The sequence below is a fragment of the Plectrocnemia conspersa genome, unplaced genomic scaffold (genome assembly GCF_051122295.1).
Source record: "Plectrocnemia conspersa isolate PC_06_02 unplaced genomic scaffold, ASM5112229v1 ptg000012l, whole genome shotgun sequence".
NCBI classification, from domain to species: domain Eukaryota; kingdom Metazoa; phylum Arthropoda; class Insecta; order Trichoptera; family Polycentropodidae; genus Plectrocnemia; species Plectrocnemia conspersa.
The window spans coordinates 11,243,773-11,271,488 of NW_028277176.1; the positions used below are offsets into that span (position 1 = coordinate 11,243,773).

Here is a 27,716-nt window from a genome sequence, read left to right on the forward strand (position 1 = left end):
CAAATTTAGTAAACATATATAAAAATATATAAAAAATACATAACAGAAAGAAAAAATGAATATATACAATAATAAAGTCTTAATATTATAATTTATTTCTATATGTACGAAGGTGTTTTTTTATTCCATTTATGAAACCCGTTATATTTTTGCTGTTTCGGATTTCTCTTGGAAGACTATTATATAAATCAAAACCTCCGTACATAATTCCCCTAGCCGTACTCGTTTTCTTATACTTAATTTTCTTTAAATTTTCTCTATTTCTAGTATTATATTTATGTACATCTTTATTTCTTATTAAATACTTATTAAAATATTTTGGTAATATATTATTTTCTAACTTATATATAAATACTAAAACATTCATACTCAATATTTCTTGAACATTCAACCATTCTAATCTATCAATCATACTTTTACAATTAGTTAATCTATTTTTATTTAAAATTACTCTCATTGCCCTATTTTGTAATTTTTGCAACATTTGTTTATCTAATTTATTTAACATATTTAATAGTGTTGCACAATAATTAAAATGGGGCAATATTATACTATTATAAATTATTTTTTTTGTATTTATACTTAATATATTTCTTAATCTAGATAATAAACCTATTTTTCTACTAATTTTTTTTAATATGTAATTACAATGTTCTTTAAAATTTAATTTTGTATCAACAATTACTCCTAAATATTTTATATTATCCACTATTTCTATACTAGAGTTATTTATTACTATTTTGGTACTATTATCTAACACATTTTTATAATTAATAAACATACATTTAGTTTTATTCTCATTTAATTTAAGTACATTATTCTTTAACCATATTTCTAATATACTTAATTCATTATTTAAATTATTTACAATTTCTTTAATGTTATCACCTATGCAATACATTAATGTGTCATCCGCAAATAGATGAATTTTACATTTTTTCACGTTATTAACTATATCAGTAATATACAAAACAAATAACAATGGTCCCAATTTAGACCCTTGTGGTACTCCATAAGACACTAATTTCTCTTCAGAATATACATTATTTATTTTAACTTTTTGTTTTCTTTTATATAAGTAATTATTAAACCATCTTAAAACTATATCACTTATACCTATACTCTCCAATTTCTTTAACATTATTTTTCTGTCTATTGTTTCGAAGGCTCTCTTGAAATCCAAGAAAACTGCTCCAATGATTTTGTTTGTATCCTTAGCCAATAGCCAATCATTTATCACTACTTGTAATGCAGTTTCAGTGGAATGCTTTTCTCTGAATCCCGATTGTTGTTCACATATTATGTTTTGAGAAGTAATAAATTCCTTTAATTGTTTGATTACTACTTCTTCTATTATTTTTTCTATATACGGTAGCATGTTGATTGGTGTCATTTCTTCAACTTTTTTACTATTTTTTATTTTAGGTATAGGTACAATAGTAGCAATCTTTAAATTTTCAGGCATTTCTCTTAAGGAGAGTGCTTTATTTATTAAATAATTTAATTTAGTTCCTATTATTTCCCATGTTTCTTTAATTATATTTATATCTAGTTCATCAGTACTAGTTCCTTTTTTAAATTTACATATTATGTTATGAATTTCATCTAATGATACTGATTTAAATTTACTAAATTTTACAATTATTGCCTTATTATTATATTGTACTAAATTACTAATCCTTGGTATTGAATTCACAATTTCTTCTATGCTCTCAATGTAATATGTATTCATTTTTTCTGCTATTATATAAGGATCTTGATATATATTTCCATTAATTTCCATTTTTATTATGTCGTTTTGCTGAGTTGGATTAATTAATTGTTTTATTGATTTCCACATCTTATTTGGATCATTTTGTATTTCATCTATCAATTTTTCATACCATTTCTTTTTAGCCATTCTTAATACTTTGACTGCCATATTTCTACATTGTGTGTATGTTTTCCATTTTTCATTAAAGACTTTATATTCTATTTGTTCTGTTTTTAATATTTGAAAAATTTTGTATGACTCATCTCTTTTCTTTATAGCATTTTTAACATCATCATTAAACCACGGTTTTGGGTTGTAACGATATTCCTTTTTAAAATTATATTGACTTTTTGTTTTACAATCTACTATATTCTTATAAATTATGGTTGCTAACTTATTTGTTTTGCTGTTGGCTTATATTATCAGCAAGAGATCATCTGTAGAATATTAGGTCACAGTATAATGGCAGAGATGATTTCAGAACAATACCATCCTCTGACATTAATTGCCATCTGGATGTCTTTAAAATAAAAGACGATTATTTTACGATATCTTAGCAAATATTCTTTTTGGACATTGTCTATGATATTTTAAAGGCTTCCGCGATATCCAGGAGCATTTCGTCTACGTATTTGCTCGGAAGGGAGTCCGTGCTCGTTTTGGTGTCGTCCGTACTCACATATTTAAAACTACAAAACAACCTGGAATTTGATATCGCACTCAACCTTTAAAACGAGCTCAATCTTGAGCTAGGTGACGGAATGGGAAACATTTGCTCAGACTAATAGTCTTCTGGGAAGAAGGCTTTTAGCGACTGCGTATATCCCGTTTTTACGTAAGGCATTTTGACCGCGTAGTCGTATCGACGAAATGAGTTTTGTAAATGTAAATGATCTATTCGAATGTTGTATTAAATAGTGGGTATGGTCAGTAAAGCTTTGTTTTAACGTAACAAAATATTATTAGACTATATCTGTTTTTAGCGATGTATTTATTTTTAATTATGTAAATTTGGCAATATTGTGTACTACCTGATCGCTAGGATACAATATTTGACTTGCTGTTTTTTCTTGGGTGCAGTTTAATTGTTTAGGCACATTCATTTATAATTTTAACTATAGATTTATTTGACAAGAAATAAAGTGAATTTGATATTTCATAAAATAAAAATGACGAGAAATCAAAAACTAATTAGAGCAATATTGAACAATAATTTGTCTCGGTCGAACATAATCTATTTTACGAACAACACGATCTACTTTTATCATTTCTCATAAAAGATTCGCCAGTGGCGTGCGTGAGGAAGTAGGTACATATCTTCGGGTCCAGGCCCAACCGAATAAATAACCATCGCCAGACATTTAGGGTCACAATCGAGTTATGGCAACTGTTCCCCGTCGTTTGCGAAACTCGCTTATTATTCCCGTCGCTAATGGCAAGCAACAGTTTGGCCAGAAATTTCGGCACAACATTGACATTGCGACCCCTTTGGGGGCCACCCTTCAACCCTTCTTCCCAAATTCGCTCGGAAAATTGTTTTATTTGCACAGTCGCGGCCGTCGTGCCGAACTTTTAATGGCATTATTTGCTTTGAGTTTTTCTTTTGTTTAATATTTCAAAGGGAATTTACGAGTATAAGACGTAGATGCAACGCAGAGACATATAAATCAATATTAGCTCGATATGTTTTTCACGTTGATAGCCGCACACGCGAGCGCTTATGACCACTGAGTATTTGAACTTATCATAGGTATATAAAATTTCATTACATTTATACGTATTTTTATAATAGCGATATAATATTATTTCTAATCAGGAAAATAAAAAAAATTTGAAATTTAAAATATATATGTATATGAAGATCAGCATATGAATATTGATAACATAACAGTCAAGATTATTTTGGTTTTGTTGCAATTCATACACAACACCAATCAATAGACACGCCAGTCACGAATCTGAAGTCCCGCGAACTATGCCCACGAACCTAGCAGTTGTCTAGAAGGACGCCGCATTCCTACTACCCCCTCCAACATGTAGAGTAGGTATACGGTTTATGCACCCGACGGTGTATTAATATACAGACACGGTAAAAAAACAGACAATATACACTTGACTGTTTGAGAAATCCTGTTTGGGCAATCCTATCCTGGACACAAGCTCGATAAGGACCTATCGACGCAACCGAAAATTTATGTTTGAAGCAACTTCGTATGACCTGTACGTTTTACTTTAACACTTTATCAAATCAAAATATTGTGCACGCGTTAACTTTAATATTTACAACGTTTTTTTATATAAATAATAACAGTGAAATTTAACCATACAAGTAATGCAATATTCCAAGTCGTATCTAAGATCGAGTTAAACTCAAATGTTTATATGGACCAGATTAAGCAGCAGTTAAGGGTTAATGGCCGATTTTATATGTCTTCTAAAGACTGTCTTGGTCGATTTAGCGTAACGCAGCTTTAAGAGTTTCGGTAAACTCTCGTTTATTTCAAGTCGTAATAAAAGTAATAGTTTTAAATGATATTTTTACTAATGATGTGAAAGTAAGCAATTTAGTAAAGCAGTTTTCTCGTTTATATACTCTTAAGAAAACATGAAAAATCCTACGTCCCTTCGAGACCTTAATTCTCTGACCAATATCGATGTTTTGCGGTGGAACCAAACTTTTTGTTATGTATGTAAGTTTTGTGCATTGCAACATATTTTTTAAACTCAATTTCAGGTGCTTCTTTTCCAGTTAAACGAAAAGTTGTAGTGCTACTGAATTTAGAAATAAGTTTTCCAAAAACGAAGCATTTTTGTGATCTAAGCTTTTTTGAGCTATATACCTGTTCTATATGCTATAAATATTTATCACAGTCAGCGCACGCTACTATTTAGTACACGCCTTAGGTCTCTTAGGCGGTATTTTCCTCTGGGAAACATCGATTTTAGTTTATTTTTCGGTAGAAATATTGCTCGTATTTTCTGCTTTACCAAACTCGTCCAATTTTCTCCGTGATCTCTCGAACGTATGGAAAACACACGCTAGCCTTGTTTTGTTTATTTTTGCCTCTTCTTTCAATCCATAACAATACTTAACTTTGGAAGATAGGAAGGCACGTATATCGCACTTTTTCTCCTTATCTTTGTTTTACCGACGTTTCAATCTTCGATATTGGGAATCTTTATGTTAGTTTTAATCACGATCTTATTATTACAAACGCAGAATTTAAATTGTGTCGTGTTATACTCGACCTTGTGTATTGAGTTGAAATGTTTTAATAATTTCAATAATAAATTAATTACAATTTAAGTGTAGTGAAATGTTAATATACTTAAAATAAAAATGTATACAACTAGATAAATGCTTTTTAACTATAAAGTAAACAAATGTTTGATGAAATAGTAAAAACTCTTGTACAGTGAGCTCTAGCCTCACTAAATTTGTATGGAATTTCTTAGACAATGCAACCATTTAACTGTCAAATACAAGACGCTCTATTTGGAATCTTGGGATAAGCAAATATGTCCAAAATTATAAATTCTGTTTCCGTTAACACAGTCAGCCCGAGAGCTAACCATTTCATCATTATTCATAATTGAGAAAGATGGCAAGTTTGCGTTTTTGCCTCTCCTATTAGCTCCAAAGAACACAATACGAATATACATTCGATACACTTCTCATTACTCCGATTTATTGATAAATATAACAAAATATAGTAATAATTTTAATTTTTATAAATTTGTTTAAAATATAAACAAGAGTAATTAAAACCCAAATTTTCAATCTCTTTCTCAATTACGATTAATCATGAAATGGATAGCTCTCGAACTGACTATGTTAACGCGAATATAGTAGCTTCGAAATCTAGTCAATGAAGTTAAATTAACGCACTACAATTGGTATAATCTCTGAAATCGAATAATATATACCATCGAATTTTATCTTAATTACCGTTAATATTTCTTGTCTTTTTTTATAAAATATATGTACTTAGCCACATATATAATTTTATCATAGAAACATTCGTGTAAAAAATCATATTGCTAGAGACAAACAAATATCAGGTAAAATTATAAAAAAAATAATATAGATTAAAGATAGAATTAAAATGGTGATTACATGTTACAAATAAAAACAAGCAATCTGCATTATATAAGTCAAAAGTTGGACATCAAGATTCTCCGGAAATTATCAAAATATTTTAAGCTGTCAAACGCCCAAAAGTTCGAGGAACTCCACAAATCGATAGCAACTCGCGTGATAAGGAGCCGAGTTTTTGGCATATTAAATATTTTTTTAGGTACAAAAACAACGTCAATAAAAGGCACAATAACTAAATACAGAAGGATGGAGTTTAATTATAGTTATTGTCATGCCTACCCGATACGAAAAACTAATGTTAACTTTCGACCGAGATATGATGCCTATTCACCCGAGTTACAACTGTCGCCCAGGAATTCTTTCTACTTCCCTAAAAATAACATGAAATGGAATATTTCCGTCGATATTTATTGCGCAACGGCCGTTTATCGTCTCTTGCCGATCGCTATGGGTATTTCGGGCCTTTCTTGATATTAATCAGCTCGATATCCAGGGCAGTGGTTCACTACCTTTTTTACTGTCGGAGTAAAACGCCCCGTCATAATCCGACTGAAACTTTTTAAGGCGACGCTCGTGAAAGGAAAACATAAAACGGCTAACGGCTCGAGGCTAATTAAACGGAATAACGACTAAGAGACAATATGCATGAGCGACGGTGCGACATAAAAGCTCGAGGCCTAAGAAAAACAGTGTTTTTTTTAGTGCAAAGTACTGATAAAACAATGATGTTTTATATAAGTCAATCGATTCTGTACAATTTTCAGAAATGCTATTGAAATTAGATATAGTAAGTACCAAAACTTGAAGACAACACAATTCCAAAATAAATATTGTTTTATTAAATTTATGTTTTAACAGTCAGTGGTATTTTGGTCGTTAAAACCTAAGTACTTATTTTGTTATAAATATATGTGTTGATGTATATCTGGACTCCATATTTTAATGTTAAAAAAATTGGGCCCCAAAATTTACGATCGCAGAATTTTTATCAAATAAATAATTTGTACGAAATTGTATGTTATGTGAATTTCTTAAAAATTGGCAACCAAGGCCATTAAAAAATGTAAAGTGATAGGTGATTAGATAATTTAAAAAAGTCGAATGAGAAATTACGATTTACAAAATAATCCTGGATATGAGAGACCAGCAATAGACGACGATTTCTTGGACAGGATAGACGATGATGTGTCGGATTCTAAACTGGGGCCCCTTGAATTTGCCCAGAAAAATGCATGTCATTTTATGAAATAGAAATTACTCTTAATGAAATATATTTTTTGTCTTTTTTGCCAAAAGCTTTTGCCCCTCCCCTCGAAAAAATCTGAAATGACGTCACTGCTTTGCATCTATTGCTAATAATAAAAATTCTGGGAAAACGAATTTCATAAAAAAATTTTAAGCGCATTGTAAATATTCACATTACCATAGATAATGTTCGAGTGAAAATTTTACAGAAGATGTTACATATTATTTACAAACAAAAATATGAAATAAATCGTTATGTTATATTAAACATTAAAGAATTCAAAACAAAAAAAATAAATGCAGGATAGAATTTTGATAAGCGTTAATCACCCTAACCAAAACTACTAAATCATTTGCTAGCACTAAATACTTAAAATTTATTATGATATACACACGCGTCAAAAATACGTATTGTCTTACTATAGAATAGTATTATCATCTGCTATCTTTTGTCATCATCTAAAAATTACCACAATGGTTTTACCTATAAAGGGCTCCTCAGGGGAAATACTGCTTCATTAAAGGGTGTAAACGATATAGTCGGAGATTGCCAGTGCGATCTTTGGTCTAAATAAGCCATTTTTCCCATTCACACAATCTTCCGTAAAAAACATATAAAACAATTGACTCTTACTCAAATTAAGAGCAGAAACCAGAGACCATAAATATTCACGTATCTCAAGAGGCACCAACAACATTGCCACATTGCAACAACAAACACCTATCTGCCAAAAATAACAGAACTGATCATTCAAAAGTAAAACAAAACAGTATAATTCAAACATTCAAATAAATGAGTATTCTTTCAAATGTTTAAAAATAATATAAATATTATAACCTTAATATCGATCATTAGTAAATATTGCCATTATATAATAAAAGTCAAGATTACTATATCATACCGTTGTCTTGCTTTCGCCATTTCGGGAGTTGTTAGGACGCATCCGTTGGCGTCGGCGTATGCCCTGTTAGAAGTCTCATGCTGAGCTCGGAATAGTTACATTGACATTGGCCGAACAAAACTGTAGGGTCACATTAAACATACAAAAAGGTACGATCTATGAACTAAAAATAATAATAAAAAAAACATCAAATTTATTAATGTAAGCTACTTTTAAATAAATTAAAAGGTTATTTCAGTATTTTATGTCCACCTTTCTTGTTTATTACATGGCATTTTTTATACATACATATATATATTTAACCTTATTAATTATATTGCTCTAGTAGAGAGGAGAGTTCGCCACAAAGGCTAGGGGTGAACAGGTGACAGTATCGTGGAGGATGAGGGTGTTCTTCGCGAGAATCCACAACTACCACCTGACATCAGGTCAAGAGTGGTTTCCATAGTCGGAAGCCTCGAGTAGTGCTCTCCAGCTTATTTGTAACCTATTTGCAAACTCTTCGAACAATACGATAGTATATGCGCTTATAGAAATACGCACTACCACTAAAAAGTAAAATAAATATTATAATCATATTAAAAACGTTAAAGCTATTAAAACTTACTACTACTAAGTCTTTGTTAATAACAACCTTCTGCGAATTCCGTCAAATCCTTGTCAGAAACAATACACACTCTAGTTAAAATTATTTATGTAGTGCTATTTATAAATATACCATTATTCTTAATGTATAGTCGAAGAACTGATAACGTCCATAAAGCGGCATCCATAATAATTCAACATGCTGAAAAATATTCTCGGAATAGATTTGCTTATATATAATATAATATATAGCACAATTGAGTCAATGCCTTCAGCCTTAATTCTATAAACGACATCGTATTTACAGTAAATCTATTTTATTCGTTTTACGTTAATAGGATAGATATACATAAAAGTCGTGGCCTAAATCGGAATCAAAAAATCATTATATAACTTATTGTTTACGTCATATTTTAATTGTCAAATCAAAAATAATAAAATCAATAACATTTTACACCAGTTATATACATTTTTGTCCACAAAGTTTTACACACAAATTTTAGTTAAGCAATCATAAAAAAGATCTGTCTAGAATATATCCGCCGAGATGGTAGGGATATTTTTTAAGGACGATCTTGAAAATTAAATTGTGTGACATTTTTTTAGACTGAAAGACAATTTCTTATAGCAAGACCACTTCAATAAATAATTGAGATCCTCCTGCAGGTCGAAGGAATCCGAAATCGACTGCTCTTTCTTGAACATTTTCAAGGCATCTACATATAATAAAAAAATATGTCATTAATGAACAATAGAAATAGCAATGGATCCAAGTTGGATCAATAAGGTACTCCAGTAGAGGTCTTATATCGTTCTGAAAAAGAGTTTTTATACTTGACGAACTGATATCTATCGGTCTAGTAATTTGAGAAAAGCTTTATAAGACCTTCAAATCCCTGAAATTAGGTAACTTTTTTACAAGTAAAGCATGATTAATTTTATCGAATATCTGTTTAAAATCTGTGTATATTATACTTACTTGTACACCAGAGTCTAATGATCTTGAAATCAAGTTAGAAAAAAACTATAATATTAGTGACAGTGGATCGAGATTAGTGACAGTGGATCGAGATCGAGATGGAAACCATGTTGCTGCTCGAGAAGCATACACCTGCAATGATTAAAATATGCTACCATCATTGTAAATAGCACATTATACGCATATGTTTTAATCTGTGTATTGTTATTATAAATAGTATTCGAAAATAGTCGAAAGGCTGAGTTGTGCCTCAATCCTCTCGAGTCTCATTCAATGAATATTATATAATACAAAGACATGAAGTTTTGACGATTTACGGTTTAACCTTTAAGGTTACAGTATCAAATCAAAACCAGCCGACCATTAATTTATACCTCGTCAGCGCTGGAAAAGCTTCGGAAATTCTTCCTACACAAAGGATCCGCCAGAGTCTAGTAGAACCCGCAGTAATCCTTAACTCGGACGCAATTAAACCGGCTTTCACCGAGAGTAACCAGGTACCCTGTCATGTCGCCATTGAAGCTCTTCGTTCCGTTTCGCTTCCGCCGCCAACTTTTTCAATTAAGCGACTATGATACGCTTTTTCGTCAAGGCTGAATTTTGCTTCAATCTCAAAATTCGCGACCCGATTCACGGGGGATTTGTAAAGAAAATTCAGCTACCAAGCTAATGCCAGATTCGCACAAACGCAAAGTAATGAGCAGAGAGAACATCTTTCAAAGGAACCGATAACTACTATTTCCTTCTTTAGAAATCTTTAGAAAGCTGAATTTTTATTCCGTTATTATAATTGATTGAAAAGGTATTTACCCCCCTCAAAAACATATAATACGTTTGAATGAAACATCGTTTCTTAATTAGCTGCGCAAAATTTTTTTTTCATACAATCTGGTAATTTGGTAAATGTGTTAGTCCAGAATCAGTCTTATAAATAATCGGTAGATACGATTTGATATCAAACTCAAACAATAATTTTGTTATTTTTATATACTAAACGTTTGCCTCATTGCAATTACATATCTTTAAATTTAATTCTGAATTGTGGCGATCTTTTTCTTTTTCAATTGTATACTTAAATATGTTTTGTTGAATTTATATTTAAACTACATGTCTTGTATAAAAATAAAATAAAAGTCACTGCTTTTTGGAATCAAATGTGACCCATGTACAAATGTCCTAGATCATTGCCACCGTAGCATAATATGAATTATTATTGATTTGTGCCACACATTCTTCTCGTCTTTTGTGGTTATACTGGCTTTAAAACATTATATTTGAAGTGTAGAATCATCGTTAAAATACACATACTATTTGATTTTATGCTTACAATTTTTTAGCCCGTATTTTCTGAGCTTTTCGCCAATGAAACACTAATATTTTTTACCTTTTTGCGTATGAATAGCTTTTTACACACGAATAGCTTTTATATAGAAGGTGTATATATATGATAAAAAAAATAGTGCATTATCTTTATCTATAATATATAATATACATTGATTTAGTTAGCCATTGCAATTCTTGAATAAAGTTGATTTTTTCTTAGACATGAAGACAGCATTTAAGATAAAAATAGAATTTTCTCATTATTCTATTTTTTAGAATAAATTGTTAATTTTAGAAGCAGCTAAACTTTTCTTAAAAACCCGTTTATTTTCTTCCTCATAACCTATTTTTTTTAAACGTGTCTATGTTTTTGTTCTGTACCGTCTGATATACGAGATACTGTCTCCGCAAAATAAAAGACCGTTGAATATTGCAACTTCAGTAAAATTAATTTACGTTGAAGCAAATAATAGACAATGTATATTATATGAAGCTGCTGGCACTGAAAGCGCAATTTATAATTACTTTAAAACATTCTATTACCAATTTAATATTATGATAGTAATTTTCATATATTGATGATAATATGAAGTATCTATTAAAATTAATATAATATTTCATCTGGTTAAATAAACATATTTATTCATTTTAACTACTACGGTTTATCCTAAAAATACTATTCTATAAACGCCTTGCTATTTGTATTGCTATAAAGTTTTCAAAGTTCACATTGATTGTGTCAATATTGTATTGTTATGTAATGCTAGTTTATATAGAAATGCAAATATAGAGTATAGATTTGTTCGACACTATATAAATCGTTTTAATTGTATTTAATCATGTGGTCAAAATTACGGTTATATTTAATCCCTTAATATAAATTGAATTTGCATGTCACGCTTGTTATAGGATTAGGTTATATGTAAATTACTTTCTGCTTGTTAATGATTATCTGTAATTTTCGATTAGTGTTAATAAGAGTTTTTTTAGCAATATTTATTTTTGTGTGAGAACGATAAGTATAAGAAAATGTGAATTAAAAAGCTTAGAAAGTAAAATATTATTATCACTTTTCTTTTACACATTTATACAATATATAGTACATCATTTTTTTTGTACAAATAAGAATAGTTAATTTTATTGCCAAAATAAAAGTCTAACTAATTTATTTTTAAATGAGAATAAAAATTACAATATATACACATTATTTTTGCGATGTTTTAAAAATATAATTTATTGTTCTTTTTATTTTTCAGGTAGGTAATATTATACGCATATGCAAATTATTAGCAAAGTATTAGACGAGTTAAGTAAAACTTTGATATAATAAAATCGCTCATGTTAAAGTTTACATATAAACTTAAGACTTTAAATATCATATGCAGAATAAACTTACTCATAAAATTAAACTATAAAGTATAAACTACTATCCACGCGAAACTCTTAATATTCGTAAAAAAATATATTACTTAAAAATAAAAAAAAATAAACATTTCAAACACACTGCTATTTGCTATTATATTTAATATTTTATACACTCGCTTATATTATCAAAAAAAATCATGATAATCCATGCTTTATTAATTTATAATTTTTTATTTTTAGAAGGTCAACATTATTAAAGGTGACATTTGTGTCACTCTCGCATTAAAATAAATCGAACGAGAGATAGATATTTTAAAAATAAACAAACAACTTGCATTAAAATAATTCGAATTAGAGATAAATATTTTAAAAATAGACAAATTGTTTTGTAATCCGAGGTGAATGACATTTGCTATTTTTAATGAAGCATAACCTTGAATTGTCTGGATGCATCTAGAAATATTAAAAAAAAAACACCAGTAGCTATGCGACCGCGGACGTAAATTGTTGTTACATTTTTCTCGAATAAGTGTTCTCGTTCATTTTTTTTTATAATAATATCCGTTTCGATGTTTTTAATTATAAAGTGATAGTGTAATTCAGTGTATGTGTTACAATTAAGCAGTGTATAATTCAAATTAGTGTTTATATTGTTACTATGCAAGGCACCGTTGCACCAGTATTTTTCCACTGCGTGCAACAGACGCGACGTGCAACCGTCCCCTTCCCCCGCGGGCCTCGCGGGGGTGGGACGCTGATTGTCGCCGAAAGCGCGAGACCCGCGAGGATATTTACAATTCTAGGCATCATGCTGTTGACAAGGTAATGTCTTTCAATTTTCTGTGTAGCTCTTTGTGCTAGTAACTCGACATCGTATTCCAAGCGTTGCACTCAAAACTTGAAATGCATTTATTGGCTTTGGGTTGGAGCTAATTTTGCCATTTTCAATTTATTAATGGCAAAAAAAGTTCCGGTAGACACATTTTAGTAATATTCAATTTTCATTCATGCAAATAACTCAATAATCTTACATTTACGAGTTTATTGTAAAATTTTTCATCGGAACATGGCCGGAGCGAGCTGTGTTAAGGCCGCATAACGCAATAATTGACAATTATTGCTTTTAAACTGTTTTTTTCCTTCAAAGGATATCTATATTTTTATGATATGGGATGAAACGCGATTATATGCTCTAATTGTGCATAATTATTACTTAATATTGTGTGTCTGTAAATTTAGTATGACGGATAAAAAGAGCGAGATGCAAGCAAAGCTCGCTATCTCGCTCGCACTATTCAAATCAGCGATTGACAACTATCGACATTTTTAGCCGCAACTCAAATAATAATATTAGTCTCTATTTAATTATTTATAAATACATATATTGATTTACTTTTAGAAATTATACATATTATTACGAATGACGATACCGTGTTATTATTACTGTGACAGTATTAGTAGTAGGAATGATATCTAACCACTTGAAAGTTTTGATGCAAATAATGAATACGAATCTTATTATAATCTTAAATATTATGAAAATAAATTGGTATGGTGCGCCAAGTAAATATTGTTAACCTAATATAATACCTTTGCACCAAGAGATCCGTTTACACAATACTTATGTTTTTAGTTTATAAAATTAAAAACTTTAAATAAAGAGCTTGAATTAATTATAAACTAATGTAAGACAGAAGTACCAAGTGCCAACGCACAATAAAATCTTTTATAAAACTTAGTTGGAACGAGGACATATCTTTTTACCCTTCTATAATAAAAAATCTATTTAAAAAACTAATGAAAGTTGTACAATTTTATAAATAGTGTAGGGAAAAATACACGTGTTACAAAAAATAAACTAAAAATTGTAGTATACATCTTACAACGATAAAAGTGTTCAAAGTACCCTTTTTATATCACTAAGCCTTCTTTATATAACATTATATTATATTTTATTGTCTACCTATATAATTATACTAAGTTCAAACTGTAATAGAATATTAAGTCAATTATTAATAATGAAAATGCTATAAAAGTATTATTATCCCTTTTATGGGACTACTTTAAATTTAGCAGTAATGGGACGGTTTCATCGGCAGCATTATTGAAAAAATGCCGATCCTTTCTGCCGAGAAGGGTACAAGTTGAGCATTCCCTGCGGGATAAATAAAAATAGGGACGGTCACGTAGGACCCTCACCTGTATGAATTTGCCCAATTAAATCAAAAGGGTTTTACGAGAACGAGCCCGTAAAAGCGGTCGCACGTAAAAACGCTTCAATATTCTTTCGCGAAGGGTCTCTTTTGACTCGTGGGAACTGTCTGGGTCGTCTGCTATGTCATGACACGGCTTTAGTGTCATGTCATGGCAGGACGTGTGAGTTAAATTGTATGTAAAACACATACGAGCTTAAAACATTACTTACAATCTATTAAGCTCTATTATAAGTATAAAAGAATTTTACTCTTCATTAACTTTATTTTTATAATATGTAAAACTGTATATAAAAATGTTACATAAAATTAGTTAGCCTATATTATTGCTCTTCGTAATACCTTTATGGCATTTCTATATTAGTCACCATGAAAACTGTATATTTTAGATTTTACTTACAGTCTTTTAATATCTCCATTTCTTATTCAGCTACGTTTTTTCATTAAGAGATTAATATTCATTCTCTTTATGTGATAGGTCTTAATATATCTATAAAGATGTATCCAACAAAAGTATTATTTTTTATTTCATTTATTTAATTAACTAGTTCTGGTTCGATCCCTCACATTGATCTTTGCCTCCTTCAACAGTGTTCTCCATCTTTATCTATTCAGCGAAAATCTTCTAGTTCTTGACTCCCTGGAACATTGTAAGTTATATTTCTGAGATTATGTTTAACCAGTGCAAGTCCAGCAGGTTATTATTTCTTGTATGTTGGCTTTTTGAGCAGTTATTTGTCACTAGCCTTAAATATCATCTTGGTACCTCTTGGTACAACCGTCCATTTTGCTTTCGCTTCGTTATCAGCACTGAATACCTGACACAGTACGCGTGAGATTTTGTGACCACGACTGCTAGGAGTTCCAACACGTCTTATGCTTGCTAAACTATTCTTTATGCAGCACTGGATTTTTTAACCAGCTCATTTTAGGCACTAATGCTATCTTTTTAGAAAAAGCACTCAGTTTATGAAACAGAAATAAAAATATTTGTTTGAGTTTAAGTTTTAATCACTTCATTCAAGGTAAGCGGAGCGCGATCAACCGTTGCTCCTTTGAACCCGTTATTTTCATTATCTAACTTGAAATAATAATATTAATAATAATTCATGATGGGTTTTATCAATCTCGGTTGACTTTACCGATATCTTTAAAAAAAGTTAAGAAGTTGAGCTTGATACATATGTAATTTTTTAGATCACTCCATAAAAGCACGCAAAAAATACCGCGCTATCAAAAAGGCTCTGGTATAAAATTCACATAATATTAAATAATCCTGAATTTGGTAAAAAAAACTTAAATTCGCGTTCTATAAAATACTGAAGCAAAATTATTCAGCTTATTTGAAAAGTAATATAATTTTTAAATTAAAAAATCATAGAGTTAATTTTATATAATGAAAAAAAATAAAAAAAAATTATTAATAATTTTCAAGTATGTAAAAGTAAAAAATACCCCATATAAGTGAATTAAGTTTTGTTAAGTTTAATTCATAAAAAAAAGTGTAACACTAAATACACGGATAAATAAATTAGATAGCATTAATATTTTACATTTTTTGCACATAACACGAAAAATCTAAAAATGTTTTCGCACATAACCCATTCAACTTTTTTCTTTTTTCACATAACTATTAATAAAAATATTTTGAGTTAGACTAGGTTAGGGTACGCTTATCGTAGCCTAACAAAGCCTAACTCATTATTTTAATAATCACATTGCAGGTGCATTACTACCTAAATATTTACTTGCAGGTTTTAATTGAGAATTCTGGTGTTTATATAATTATATAAATATAAATAAAACATTTTTACTAAAAAAAGGCTTACATTAAATTTAAGTTAGGCTGAGTTAGGCAAGAGTACATAGCCTAACCTTGCATAACCCAAAATAAGTTTAATAATAAATATGTAAGAAAAATATAAATTCAGGTACACATTTACATAATGTTATAAATTTAGGAATACACAAAAGCAGTTTAAAATGCAATGCAATGGTGCAATGCGTTTTTAGGTAATGCTAGAGGTCTTAAAAATAATAAAAAAAATGTAACTTTCAATAACTTGATACATAAAATCCTAAATAATATTAAGCATTAAACGTTTCTGTCAGTGTTTATTTTGATCTTGCTACTATTATTTCATATATACATATATATATATGATATATGTCATCTATTATTTCATATATACATATATGATATTTGTAAGCGAATGGATATTACTGAGGTATAACAGTCTATAAAATATTGGATAATATTTTATAGACTGTCACGGGTCACCCTTTTTATGTAGTGAGAATACGTCTCTACACTTATATACACATATTAAATTACAAGTCATAATTGTTTACTAAATATTTTTTATATAATTTTTAATATAAAATCACCTAATAAGTTAGGTTAAGTACTTTATATAATAAAATTAGACTATTTGCTGTAAAAACTATATGCAAAATAAAGAAACTTTATGTTTTTAAATTTTTGCTTAAACAATCGGTTAAATTTAATATATTGTTTTATAGTTATATAATTTGAGATTAAAAAAGTATATGCTTGAAAGATAACGGCAAAGAAAGACGTCATCGTCTGACGACAAACGAATTTTAGTTCTGCAGCATCGATAAGGTTCATTGGTCGCAATAATCATGATAAAGGGCTCTATACATTAATGAGGCAATCATCAACGTAACAGATCTTACTTGACTTGACCTAATGCGTTGCTAAGGTAGATTTTTCACGTGTCTCCGTAGAGTCTAAAAATGTCCGCCGTTTTCTTTTATCATCCGTAAAACATTGCGCATGAGTTTTTGTTGAAATATGTCGCATGAGCGGAAGCGCAAGTCGGGCGATAAAAAAGGCGGAGCTTTACTTAACACACCGATGGCCTACAATTGCAGCATGGCTGTGAGAAACAATGCACATTCGAGAAGCCCACAATAGGTCGGTGTTGCCAACGCTAAAAACAAACAATCCTCCGTCTGCTCCTTCGCTCCGGCATTAACATATCGTACATAGTAATATGGCCGCCAGCCACAACAATGCAATGCTACTAGGTTAAATTATATATATGTATATCACAATAATTTATGTTAGAGCCGAATTTCTACTTTGGAAATGTACTGCTTTTTTATACGAGAGGATATTGAATTAGGGTGGCGGATGTTGGATGGACTGATACAATTTCCGCCTTTCACGGGAATTGTTTTCTAACCCTTCGTGGTATAGTTTTTTTGTAGAGATAGATTCATATTCTGGTTTTCTTATTCATTGAGTTTTGTCAAATTTTACTCATTTCGCAAGATGAGAAATACATATGTATACATATAGTAACTTTTCTAGATTCTGCGACATATACAAAACGTTTAGTCATTTTGTATAATTTGAAATTAAATTGCACTCTTACATTATCAATCTAATAAAGCATTGAAGCATCTCAATACATTAAAGTGAGAATATATTTGTGTGGTTTGAGAGAAGGAACTGTTTGCATATTGAATATTCTATTATTATATCTCTCCGACGTTTCGATCTCCGATGTTGAGGCATCATCTTGGACAGATTTTTTTTAAACAGATATTATAACTACATTGTTTTTAACTTCATTGAACAAAAATTTAGCTAAAACATAAAAAGTTAGTGAGTAGCTATATGATAAAATTAAGAAAGAAGCGTTTGACGAGAACAGCCATACTTATAGTCAAAATAAATAGATTGTATAAAAAAATTATTTCGGTGTTTCTTGATTCAATAAAAGGAATTAGAACTAGAAAGTAATTAGGTAAATGTATAAAGATTAAAAGTGCAATTAAAATTTTTTTTGTACAAAATCATTCATAATTCATATTTTCTCATGATCCATGAAGCTAAAATTTAGATACATTACTGTTAAAATAAATAATAATATTTTTTATTATATTTGTTTTAATATTACTAGCAATAAATATATTTATCAGAGAAATCAATAAAATGTTTTATTGATTTGACATTTTTCTCTGATAGCTACGATACCAAAAATATTTTGTTTTATATACCTCGTTTTGTTAATCTTGGTTAAAAACAAACATGAAAATGTACTTAAAAATAAACATCTCGAAGCCGCATTAAAATGAAAGTAACACATTTTTTTTGCACTTTTAATCTTAATCAATAATTTTAGGCAATCTTAAGGAAGAGAGAAAATGAAATATTATATAATGGTTTTCTTTGTCTGAAGTGAATTTTTAAACTTTTAAAAGTTAAATAAAACCTGTAAATCTTGGCTTTATCTTTGGTCAATAAGTAAAATTAAAATAATAATTCACAGCCTAGCTTCTTTACTTATTAAATTTGGCAGTTAGTCAATTAATATTAGATATTTTCAAAACTGTGGTAAAAAAAGTTATTTTTCTTATAATATAAATATAGCTATTAGTTGCTATAGAAAGCACTTATATCCATTACAACATAAAATAAATTAAGGTTTTTTTTGTTAAAAAAATACTATAACCTAGTTATGTAAATCATGCGCTATTCTTTTACAAACACGCACAATTTGTTATAGTCGATTTTTATATTTTACCTTGCTATAATAATATTCTTACTTTACACAAAAATACAATAAATAGTATCGAGTTTTATTTTTAAAATAAATCTTAAAATGTATATTTTTTTTATATAATTATAATGCAATTATTTATTTTTATAAAATGAAAGCTAAATTTTGTAATATATTTATTTTAATTTAGACTAGGAACAAGTGTAATATTTGAGTTAATTTACCAAAGATTATTTATCTAAATTTCGACTTTATTGAAATCTGTATTATATAAATACTAAGTAGATTTGCTCTATCTGAATTTTAAGAAAGAGTTATACGTATATAACTATTAGTTATCTATCGATCGATTATATCAAAATTTAATAAAATAAATTGTGTCGGAGAGAAAATATTAGTGTTCCTTGGTACATTGCCCTCAAAATTTATTTTTGGTTGTATATTTAAATTAATAATATCTATTACAGAGCATTTTTTACTTCTTTTTTAATATTTTTTTAAGCATGGTAACAACTTTTTTTTTAATAAAAGTAAAATTAAGTTTTAATTTATATTTTGAACGTTTTGTACTTTAATAAAACTTTTTTTAACGAAACCTATTGACATGTAATACTACATGTTTTAGGGTTTTCATGAAGAAATTTGTTTTGCTTTGCTTTTTATATTTAAACGATCTTGTTTCCGATCATTGCTATGCTTCCCTCTGTCTCCTTTATATATAATGTTCCATTAGCATTTTATAAGTTATGCCTTGGAGATCTAAATCTCTGTGTAAGTTTAAGCTTTCATATAAATACATAAAATATAATAAAACCAAAGCTTATAAAAAACAAACACACTTAAAGTAAGACCCAAAAATTATATTTTTTATAAAATAAATATTAAGTTATTTTTTATATAATAAATAAAACACCATCGGATTTTTAAGCTTTTATTTGACTCATCATTCAATAACGAATATCGACATAATAACATTTTCGTTTTTACATATATAAATAAATATACAATAAATAGTATATTATGTATAATATTATATATATTTATATCTGCTTCACATTAAATAATATATATAATATAATATTGTATACATCTCACATTTTATCAATAAATACACATTTATAATGTTTTCAATAACATTTAAACGACAATAGAATTGATTGTTTAAACACCGTGTAGTTTTTATTATTATTATTTAATAAATATTATATTTTTTACATACATAATGATATAACGTAAGTCTGCTACTCGTACCGACGTCTACACATTAAAAATATGATATGGATTTGTTTTATAAATATATATACATATTTTAATAAAATAATTTAATAAAAAATATCATTTTTGCGTTGATATAATATAGTTTTTCATGTCTCTATATATGTATATATTTTTTATCCATATTTTATTTTATTGTATCGTCAGTTGGTCCATTACCAAACACAATTTTAAGTTGTATACGTAATACGAACTACTGTCGGAAGTGTGTAGTTATTTATTATAATTTTTGAATCTAATACTATTCAATATGTAGTGATAAAATATTGTACACCTATCGTACGATTTATGGGCTATTTAATATTTAAAAAAATATCTAACGTATCTCATGTGTCATACAATAATGGGATCGATTGTTATAAAAAAATATATCCAAAATTTGATTCAATATTAATGAACCATATTTTTAACAATTACAGTTTACTTTTGTTGTCTGAAAAATGTTTTTTAACTACATAAATAAATTAAATCCTAGTATTTTACTCATTGAATTATAATTTTTTAAATTAAGTGTATTTAAAAATATTCAACAGTCAAAATATTAAGTCAACTAAAACTATTTTTTTGAGATTTAAGTCAGATACACAACTTTTTACAGATTTGAATCTCTAATATTTAAATATCATATTTTTTAAATATCAGGGGTCAAGAATTTTAATCCACAATAATAATTAGTAATATTATATATTTTCAACGGGATTATTATAACGAATATATGTTTTTCTTTTCATCTTTAATTTTTTTATACAGTTAAATCACATTTAATGTGATGAAGTGAATTTTAAAATTGACTTTATTTATATTTATTTAAAAAAATTTGGCATTATTATTAATTTTGCTTACAAACTTTGTTTTTTGCCTTATTTTTAATTGAAAAAAATAACAAAAAAATTAAAAACAAAACAAATTTACCATTTTTTGTCTTTTAATGTCAGTGCTTAATCCATTTAATTTTTCTTCCAAACTTTGTTGTAGATCAAACTTTGTCTAAATTTAGATATACATACGATATGATGAAAAAAACTCGTTACTATTGCGCACATTTAACAATTCATAATTTGAAATTTTCAGGAACAGGATTTTACTGTATTACGTATTTTTTCTTGTTGTTTCGTGTAATATACAATACTACTTATATTTATATTTTCTTTACAAATTTTATAACATCGAACAAATAAAATATCACCATAATCTTGTTCCATATATTTTTTTGTATTACAAATATAAGAGGGAATGTGATTTTTTTAATACTTCAGTTTGTGCCGCTATGAAACAGAAAGCTTCAGTTTTAATATATATGTAAGTTACATTCAATATATATTAAATTTTAGAATATAAAAAAATAATTTAACCTGATACAATCCTGATAAAAATTATTTTAAATAAAAAATCGAGCGATAGGTGTACGAATAAATCGTACTACAATCAGTGTGACCCTTTTTCGGGAATATAAACAACCTATTGCGATATATATATTGCAAATTCTCCTACGAAGTGTTTTGCTTTGAAAAATAAATTCTGTACCATCGTTCCGTTGATGTGCGATTTCCTCAGAGTCGTACGTAAATACATAATATATAATCAAAACATACAAACGTACATCAATATTTTGACGGCAGCTGCGTTATTTATGCCGCTATATCCGTACATAGAGATTTTACGTAGAGTAGGCCAAAAAACAATAGTGATTTATCAACTGTTTTGTTGTTGTTCTTGTTCTTGCCCGAAAGAGAACTCAATTACGCTCGGCCGGAGGGCGAAATTAATTTCTTGACGCGAACGCTTCACGAGACGGAATGTTCATTATTTATTTATTTTTAATGGTGAATAATTTGACAAAGGCGTAAACAAAGTATTGCCAATTATATCGAAAATTAGACTAATAAATATGAGTGAAACGAAATAAACTGAGCATTTTGTAATACAGTTTAGGAACTTGTCAATAAAGTTATAAATAGTGATTTTATTGCCATTAATTTTTTTTAAACGGATTTTTATAGTTTTAAATATCAATTTTGAAAATTTACGTAAACTTAAATCGCACTGTAAATCGTATCTAATATTTCTGGATCTGATCTTAAGAATCAAAGTCAAACAAATAACAAATATGATAAAAAAAAAATGTTTTTGGTTGAAAAATGATGGTTAGGTATATTCAAAATGAAACTTAGCTAAAGAGGAATAGAATATTTGATTCCTTACTCCAATGTACTCACTCTTATAGAATGAAAGAATTTTATTTAAAAATATTGGTTTCACTGGCGTGCAACGTTGCTTCTATAAATATTAGGGAGTTGAAAAGAAGTTCATCAGAACGTTTTACCTCTATTATAGTTTGGAATTGTGCTAATCACAATTATTAATAAATCAACATTAGAATATGTTGCTTTATTATTAATTTAAATAATGTTCTTTATCGCTTATTTTAAAAAACTGTAATTTTTTGTATTCAATGACTTAAAAATGGAATTTACCAGAATACACATTAATAGAAATTTATGTTGGCACTAGAAGGCAACTGTAAAGGTTGACTAGAGTACAACAATGTCTCTACTTATTTTTAACATATACATACTTGAAAACGATTTTTAGAGAGGCACTGAAAGGAGAAATTGAGAATGGAATAACATTATATTTAAAAATATGGGCATTTTACAACAATATCAAAAAAAGGCGTCGCTGAGAATATTATCAGAATGTGTTAAGGAAGTGTATAAATTTATGTATTTAGGTTGCTGGACTAAATACTCCTGTTATATCGCAGGACTGCCATTTATCTGAACTACTTTTTTAAGACATAAGATATTCTCTTCAAAAAGTTACATTTTCTTTATGTAGCTCAACAAAATATATTTTTAATCATGATAGCGTATCCTAAAATTCTTGACAAAGTAGCAATTGCATTCCGGCAACAAAATGGTTAAATAAATTTTATTGGAGTTCAATCACAATCTAGAGCAGCCGCTAATAAAATAAAAAAGAGATAAGAAAATTTTTTAATGGGATAAATTTTATGCAGTCTTACTTTGCAGTCTCAACAATAGAATCTTCAAAGTTGTGTTTTTTGCTTTTGCTTTCTTCGCATTTTATTTTTTTTAAGTATATTTTAAATTTTTGTTTTTGCAACAAATTTGTAAAAAGTGCCTTTTTGTTAGTATATGAGAACTCCCAGTATTTTTCAAAATGAAACTTTTATTTTTGTAATAATTCTTTTTTTGAAATTGTAAATTTAATATAACAAGTAAAAATTTACAGTTTTGTATATGTCAATAATTATTTAAAAATCTTAAATACGTGAACAACACCGCAAAAAATGAGATTGCTTCTTCAGTATTACTGATACTAAATCATAAAAATAACTTTTATGCTCTATAAGCTTATTATTTTCAATGCATATTGCACCTTAATTACGTTGAATAATTTAAGATTTTGCTTTACTTTAGAATTGTTAAGTGAGCTAGTTAAAATTTGCTTTGAAGCAAAGTAAGTCTCATTGTCTATTTCAACTGGGTATGGTCGCAGGAGGAACGTTGAAGAATCCATCCTCAAACTGTTCATTAACTATTTATTACTGTAATCTTTTGATTTATAAATTAACTTGTTAAAGTTTTACTTTGTGAATTATAAACTGTGTGTGTAAAGTTCTTGCACAAGGAAAATAATTAGTTAATATGAAATTATTTTTAAAATATTTGCTGGACGCTAATTTATTAATATAATAATGTAGCTTTACTTAAAATATTTTTATAAAAATCAATTTAAAATATATAAATTGAAGCTAGTGTTGAAGTAATTTGTCTGGTGATTGCATTTATAAACCTAAATCTATTTGCTTTGTAGTCAAACAATAAATACGATAAAATAACACAATTCAGTTATTTTAATATATTTATAAAATAAAATATTATCATTTAAGATATTTAAAAAATATATTAAATAAATATTTTTTTGTATATTTATAGGATTTACAAATAAGGCTTCTCAGAATGTGACATGTTTCTTCTGGGAAAATTTCTTTCTAGTTTCTTCTGGGAAAGTTTTTTTCTAGAAATGTGATATCATAAGAATAATATAAAAAACATATTGTTGACGCAATGTTGTTAGTAAATAATAATTTAATATTTTATAAATAAACTTAATGAACATTCTGTCATTTTATAATGTAATTTCTGATAGCTCGTTTCTCTCAACGTTCAATTATAAATCTGTAATATATAATACGTCCCTGTTTATGCATCAAACATAAATTAATTCGGAATGTTTATATGTATATATATACGCAATACATTATTAATATAACACATATATTTAAATACATATACTTTAATATCAAATCACATGGATAATTTTATTTAATTGACAATATGATTGTTGATATTTACATATTGTTTACATTTCTTTATTCACACATTCAAAATTACAGGCGTTTTGCATCGATTCGATTCTTCAGTCAGAAGTCGGACGGTGAAATGAAATTTTGATTAGAGTTAAATTAATTTAGAAGAAATTTTGATTTAGTATAGTATACATAGGAACGAAGGGTTTTGGTCGAGTAGAATATATTTTTTATAGAGACCAAAATACCTGTAATTTATTATTTTTACATTCATACTCGGTTTTTATTTGACACAGTTTCGATTAAATTAAAAGCTACGTTTACACTTAGACGCTTATTTTTATTGTGTGAGTGTTATGCCTGAAACTTAATCGCTGTTTTTTGTTTGTAAGTAAGTATGAACTGTGATAGAATACTAGACATACCTCAATAGATTGCCAGGTGTAAACGTACCTAAACTTCTAAGACACTTATTAAGTCTGAATTAAATGTTGACGACTTAAGACCCTTATTGTTGATCAGTGTAATTTGATTTATAGCAACTTAATCGGAGAACGTTGTGCTCGTAGAGGAGAACCTTAGGTCACACTCTCCCCCAAAATGGGCTGTTCCCTGGGAAAACACGGTTGTTCTATCTTCGGAGATATTTTCAGACAATTGTTCATGTGTATCTCTGAGCTTGCGTTGGAGTGCACGTTGAACTCTCTCCGGCCGAAGCTTCTGCCTCTGAAGAAGTTGTTTCCCGATTCACTTCTCAAGATTGCGTTGCAGCAAGACTCTAGAGTCTTTTTAAATGCTACCCTGAACTCCCTGTTGAAGTAAGCGTATATGAGCGGATTGAGAGCTGAGTTGAAGTAGCCCACCCAGAAAACCACTGTGACAACCATTGAGGGACAATAGCAAGGGCTGCCACACAATGTGGTGATGACGTACCTGAAATAAAAATAATAAAATTAGTTTAAATTTTTTTTAACAAATTTATTCCAAATCTGATATTGTTTTTTTTATTGATTTTTTTGTCGGTAAAATGTACTATATAATAGAAAACATATTTTTTATTTATTATGACATATTTGTTATAGATTGTAAATTTAACAGCTAGTTACAAAATATAATGTTAGTAATGAATAAAAAAAATCTGAAAAAATATTTTTTATATTTTAATAATAATTAAATACAGAATATTGTTTATGTGCATTATTCTTTTAATTTCAAGAAATGTTTTTTCTACATATGTTTCCTTTCAAAATGTTATTATTATAATAATATATTCACTAAAGTATTTAGTATTGTCGGGTTTATCAATTAAACCACTCTTTCAATTTAATTTACGAGGGATTAGATCAGCAGGTCTCAAACGGTCGAAAAGCTTTTAGCTACATTTACAGGCGTAAGAATCTTAGTGTTTATATTATAAAAAATATAAAATCATACACACACAACCAATTTTGACATGTGATATACAAAGACGGAGTTTAAAACCTTTAAGGCAAAAATAAGCTTCTTTGCAGATTAAAAAATAAAAATTTTGCAGATTAAAAAATATTAATAATTTAAATTTAAATCACGTGCATTCGTGACCCACCGTCCCATTAGCAACCAGTAACTTCTATCTTGTAGGTTTTGCATAGAAAGTGCTCCACCTCCGTTCTTAACCTAAACCGTCACTATCGACGACTGCGGCCGTGCTTCTAGGCTCGATTAGTATTGATGGTCTCCCGGCATTACTATCTATGTTAGAAACAAAATAACTTTAAGAGCTCTCCAACTTGGACTCTCTAAATTTGTATAAACATCAACCAAGAGGAGATTGACCCAACTTCTGCCACTGCTTCTCTCTTCGCATCAGCTGTTCTAGTTCGACGTCAATAATCAATTTTATAATCGACTATTTTTTTATTATAAAATTAGCCCTTTAATATTTTAAATTTTTATTAAATCGTTTTTAATTATAGATGATCTTTTATTATCTACTTTATAGTATAATCTATTTTTTAAATAAGTTTCTTTTAAGCTATAATTTATAATATAATATCAAATTACATTTGCTGCAAAAATCTTGCTATACAATATTGTCATTATATTGTAATTATATAGACACACTCAATTTTTTTTATATAGATTATAGCATACGAACTCGTATAATCAATAAAGACTAGTTCTACTTTTTTTTTATTGTGTCAGTTATAAATCATATATTTAAAATAAAATATAGCGTAAAAGCCTAAAAAATTAATAACGATAAATCACGTTTCACAGATTCTGTCAAAAGTTTCCAGCGAACATGTTGATACTGTCTTATCTTAATTACATCTCTCCGAAGGACAGTTCCATTTTGTTGAAAAGATGGAAAAAGTACACGTTGTTGAAGCTTAGTTGAACACTGTATCGATTCATTCCCATGTCATGTTTTAAAAGTTTCCTCCGTAGTATTAGCTTTGACGACTCACCATTATATTATTTCTACTAACTACCAAAAGCTATTTTCGTACCTTTTATACCGAGTGTTAGTGTACAAGAGACGTTTGCTTGAAATACTCTCGTAAATGGAATATTCAATTAATTAACTAAATAGAGCTGCGAATAGCCGTTTGAAGGCATGGATCAAAAGCCTCGGGTTATAAACGAAAGTATTCAACTCATATTTTTGTTAAACACAATATTATTGAAATGTCTGACTTTATTTTTGTAGCAACATAAAGTTCAAAAATTAAAATACATTAAATTTCTTATAAGATAGCTTTGCTAGCAATTTCACGTGTCAAAACTATATTCAACATTTATATTTTCGATCACTCGGAACCTTGAAGCTAGACGAAAATGGTGTTAAAAAACATAATCAAAGAATACTCGTTTATTATAGACATGAATTACCATTAATAAATAAAATTTGCCAAAATATCCAAGGCAAGATGATGTAGATGGGTTAGAGTCACGCAAAGGGGTTTTTATGGTGTATTGTCGAATTTTACGACTGCCGTCATAACGATAAAATGATAATGTAATTTTCAGGTTCAATAATAGCCATTCTATGTTATAAAAGTATTCGTATATGACAGCTGTCAGTAAAATGTTATAAATATTAAATGAATTATTAAATTTTTCA

At 28.4% G+C, this 27,716-nt stretch overlaps 2 protein-coding genes across 2 annotated transcripts in view; one reads left to right on the forward strand and one right to left on the reverse strand.

Annotated features, from left to right (window-relative positions):
- The first annotated feature begins 12,755 nt into the window (after positions 1-12,755).
- Positions 12,756-27,716, forward strand: part of LOC148228199 (putative sodium/potassium/calcium exchanger CG1090) — a 252,929-nt gene continuing 237,968 nt past the window's right edge. The window contains exon 1 of the mRNA XM_088200353.1: positions 12,756-13,073. The gene's annotated coding sequence lies outside the window, so the exon portion shown is untranslated. The remainder of the gene's footprint in view (positions 13,074-27,716) is intronic.
- Positions 25,119-27,716, reverse strand: part of LOC148228200 (octopamine receptor beta-1R-like) — an 83,554-nt gene continuing 80,956 nt past the window's right edge. Inside the window, exon 3 of the mRNA XM_088199263.1 lies at positions 25,119-25,543. Coding sequence (XP_088055389.1) covers positions 25,189-25,543 — 355 coding nt within the window. The 3' untranslated portion in view covers positions 25,119-25,188. The remainder of the gene's footprint in view (positions 25,544-27,716) is intronic.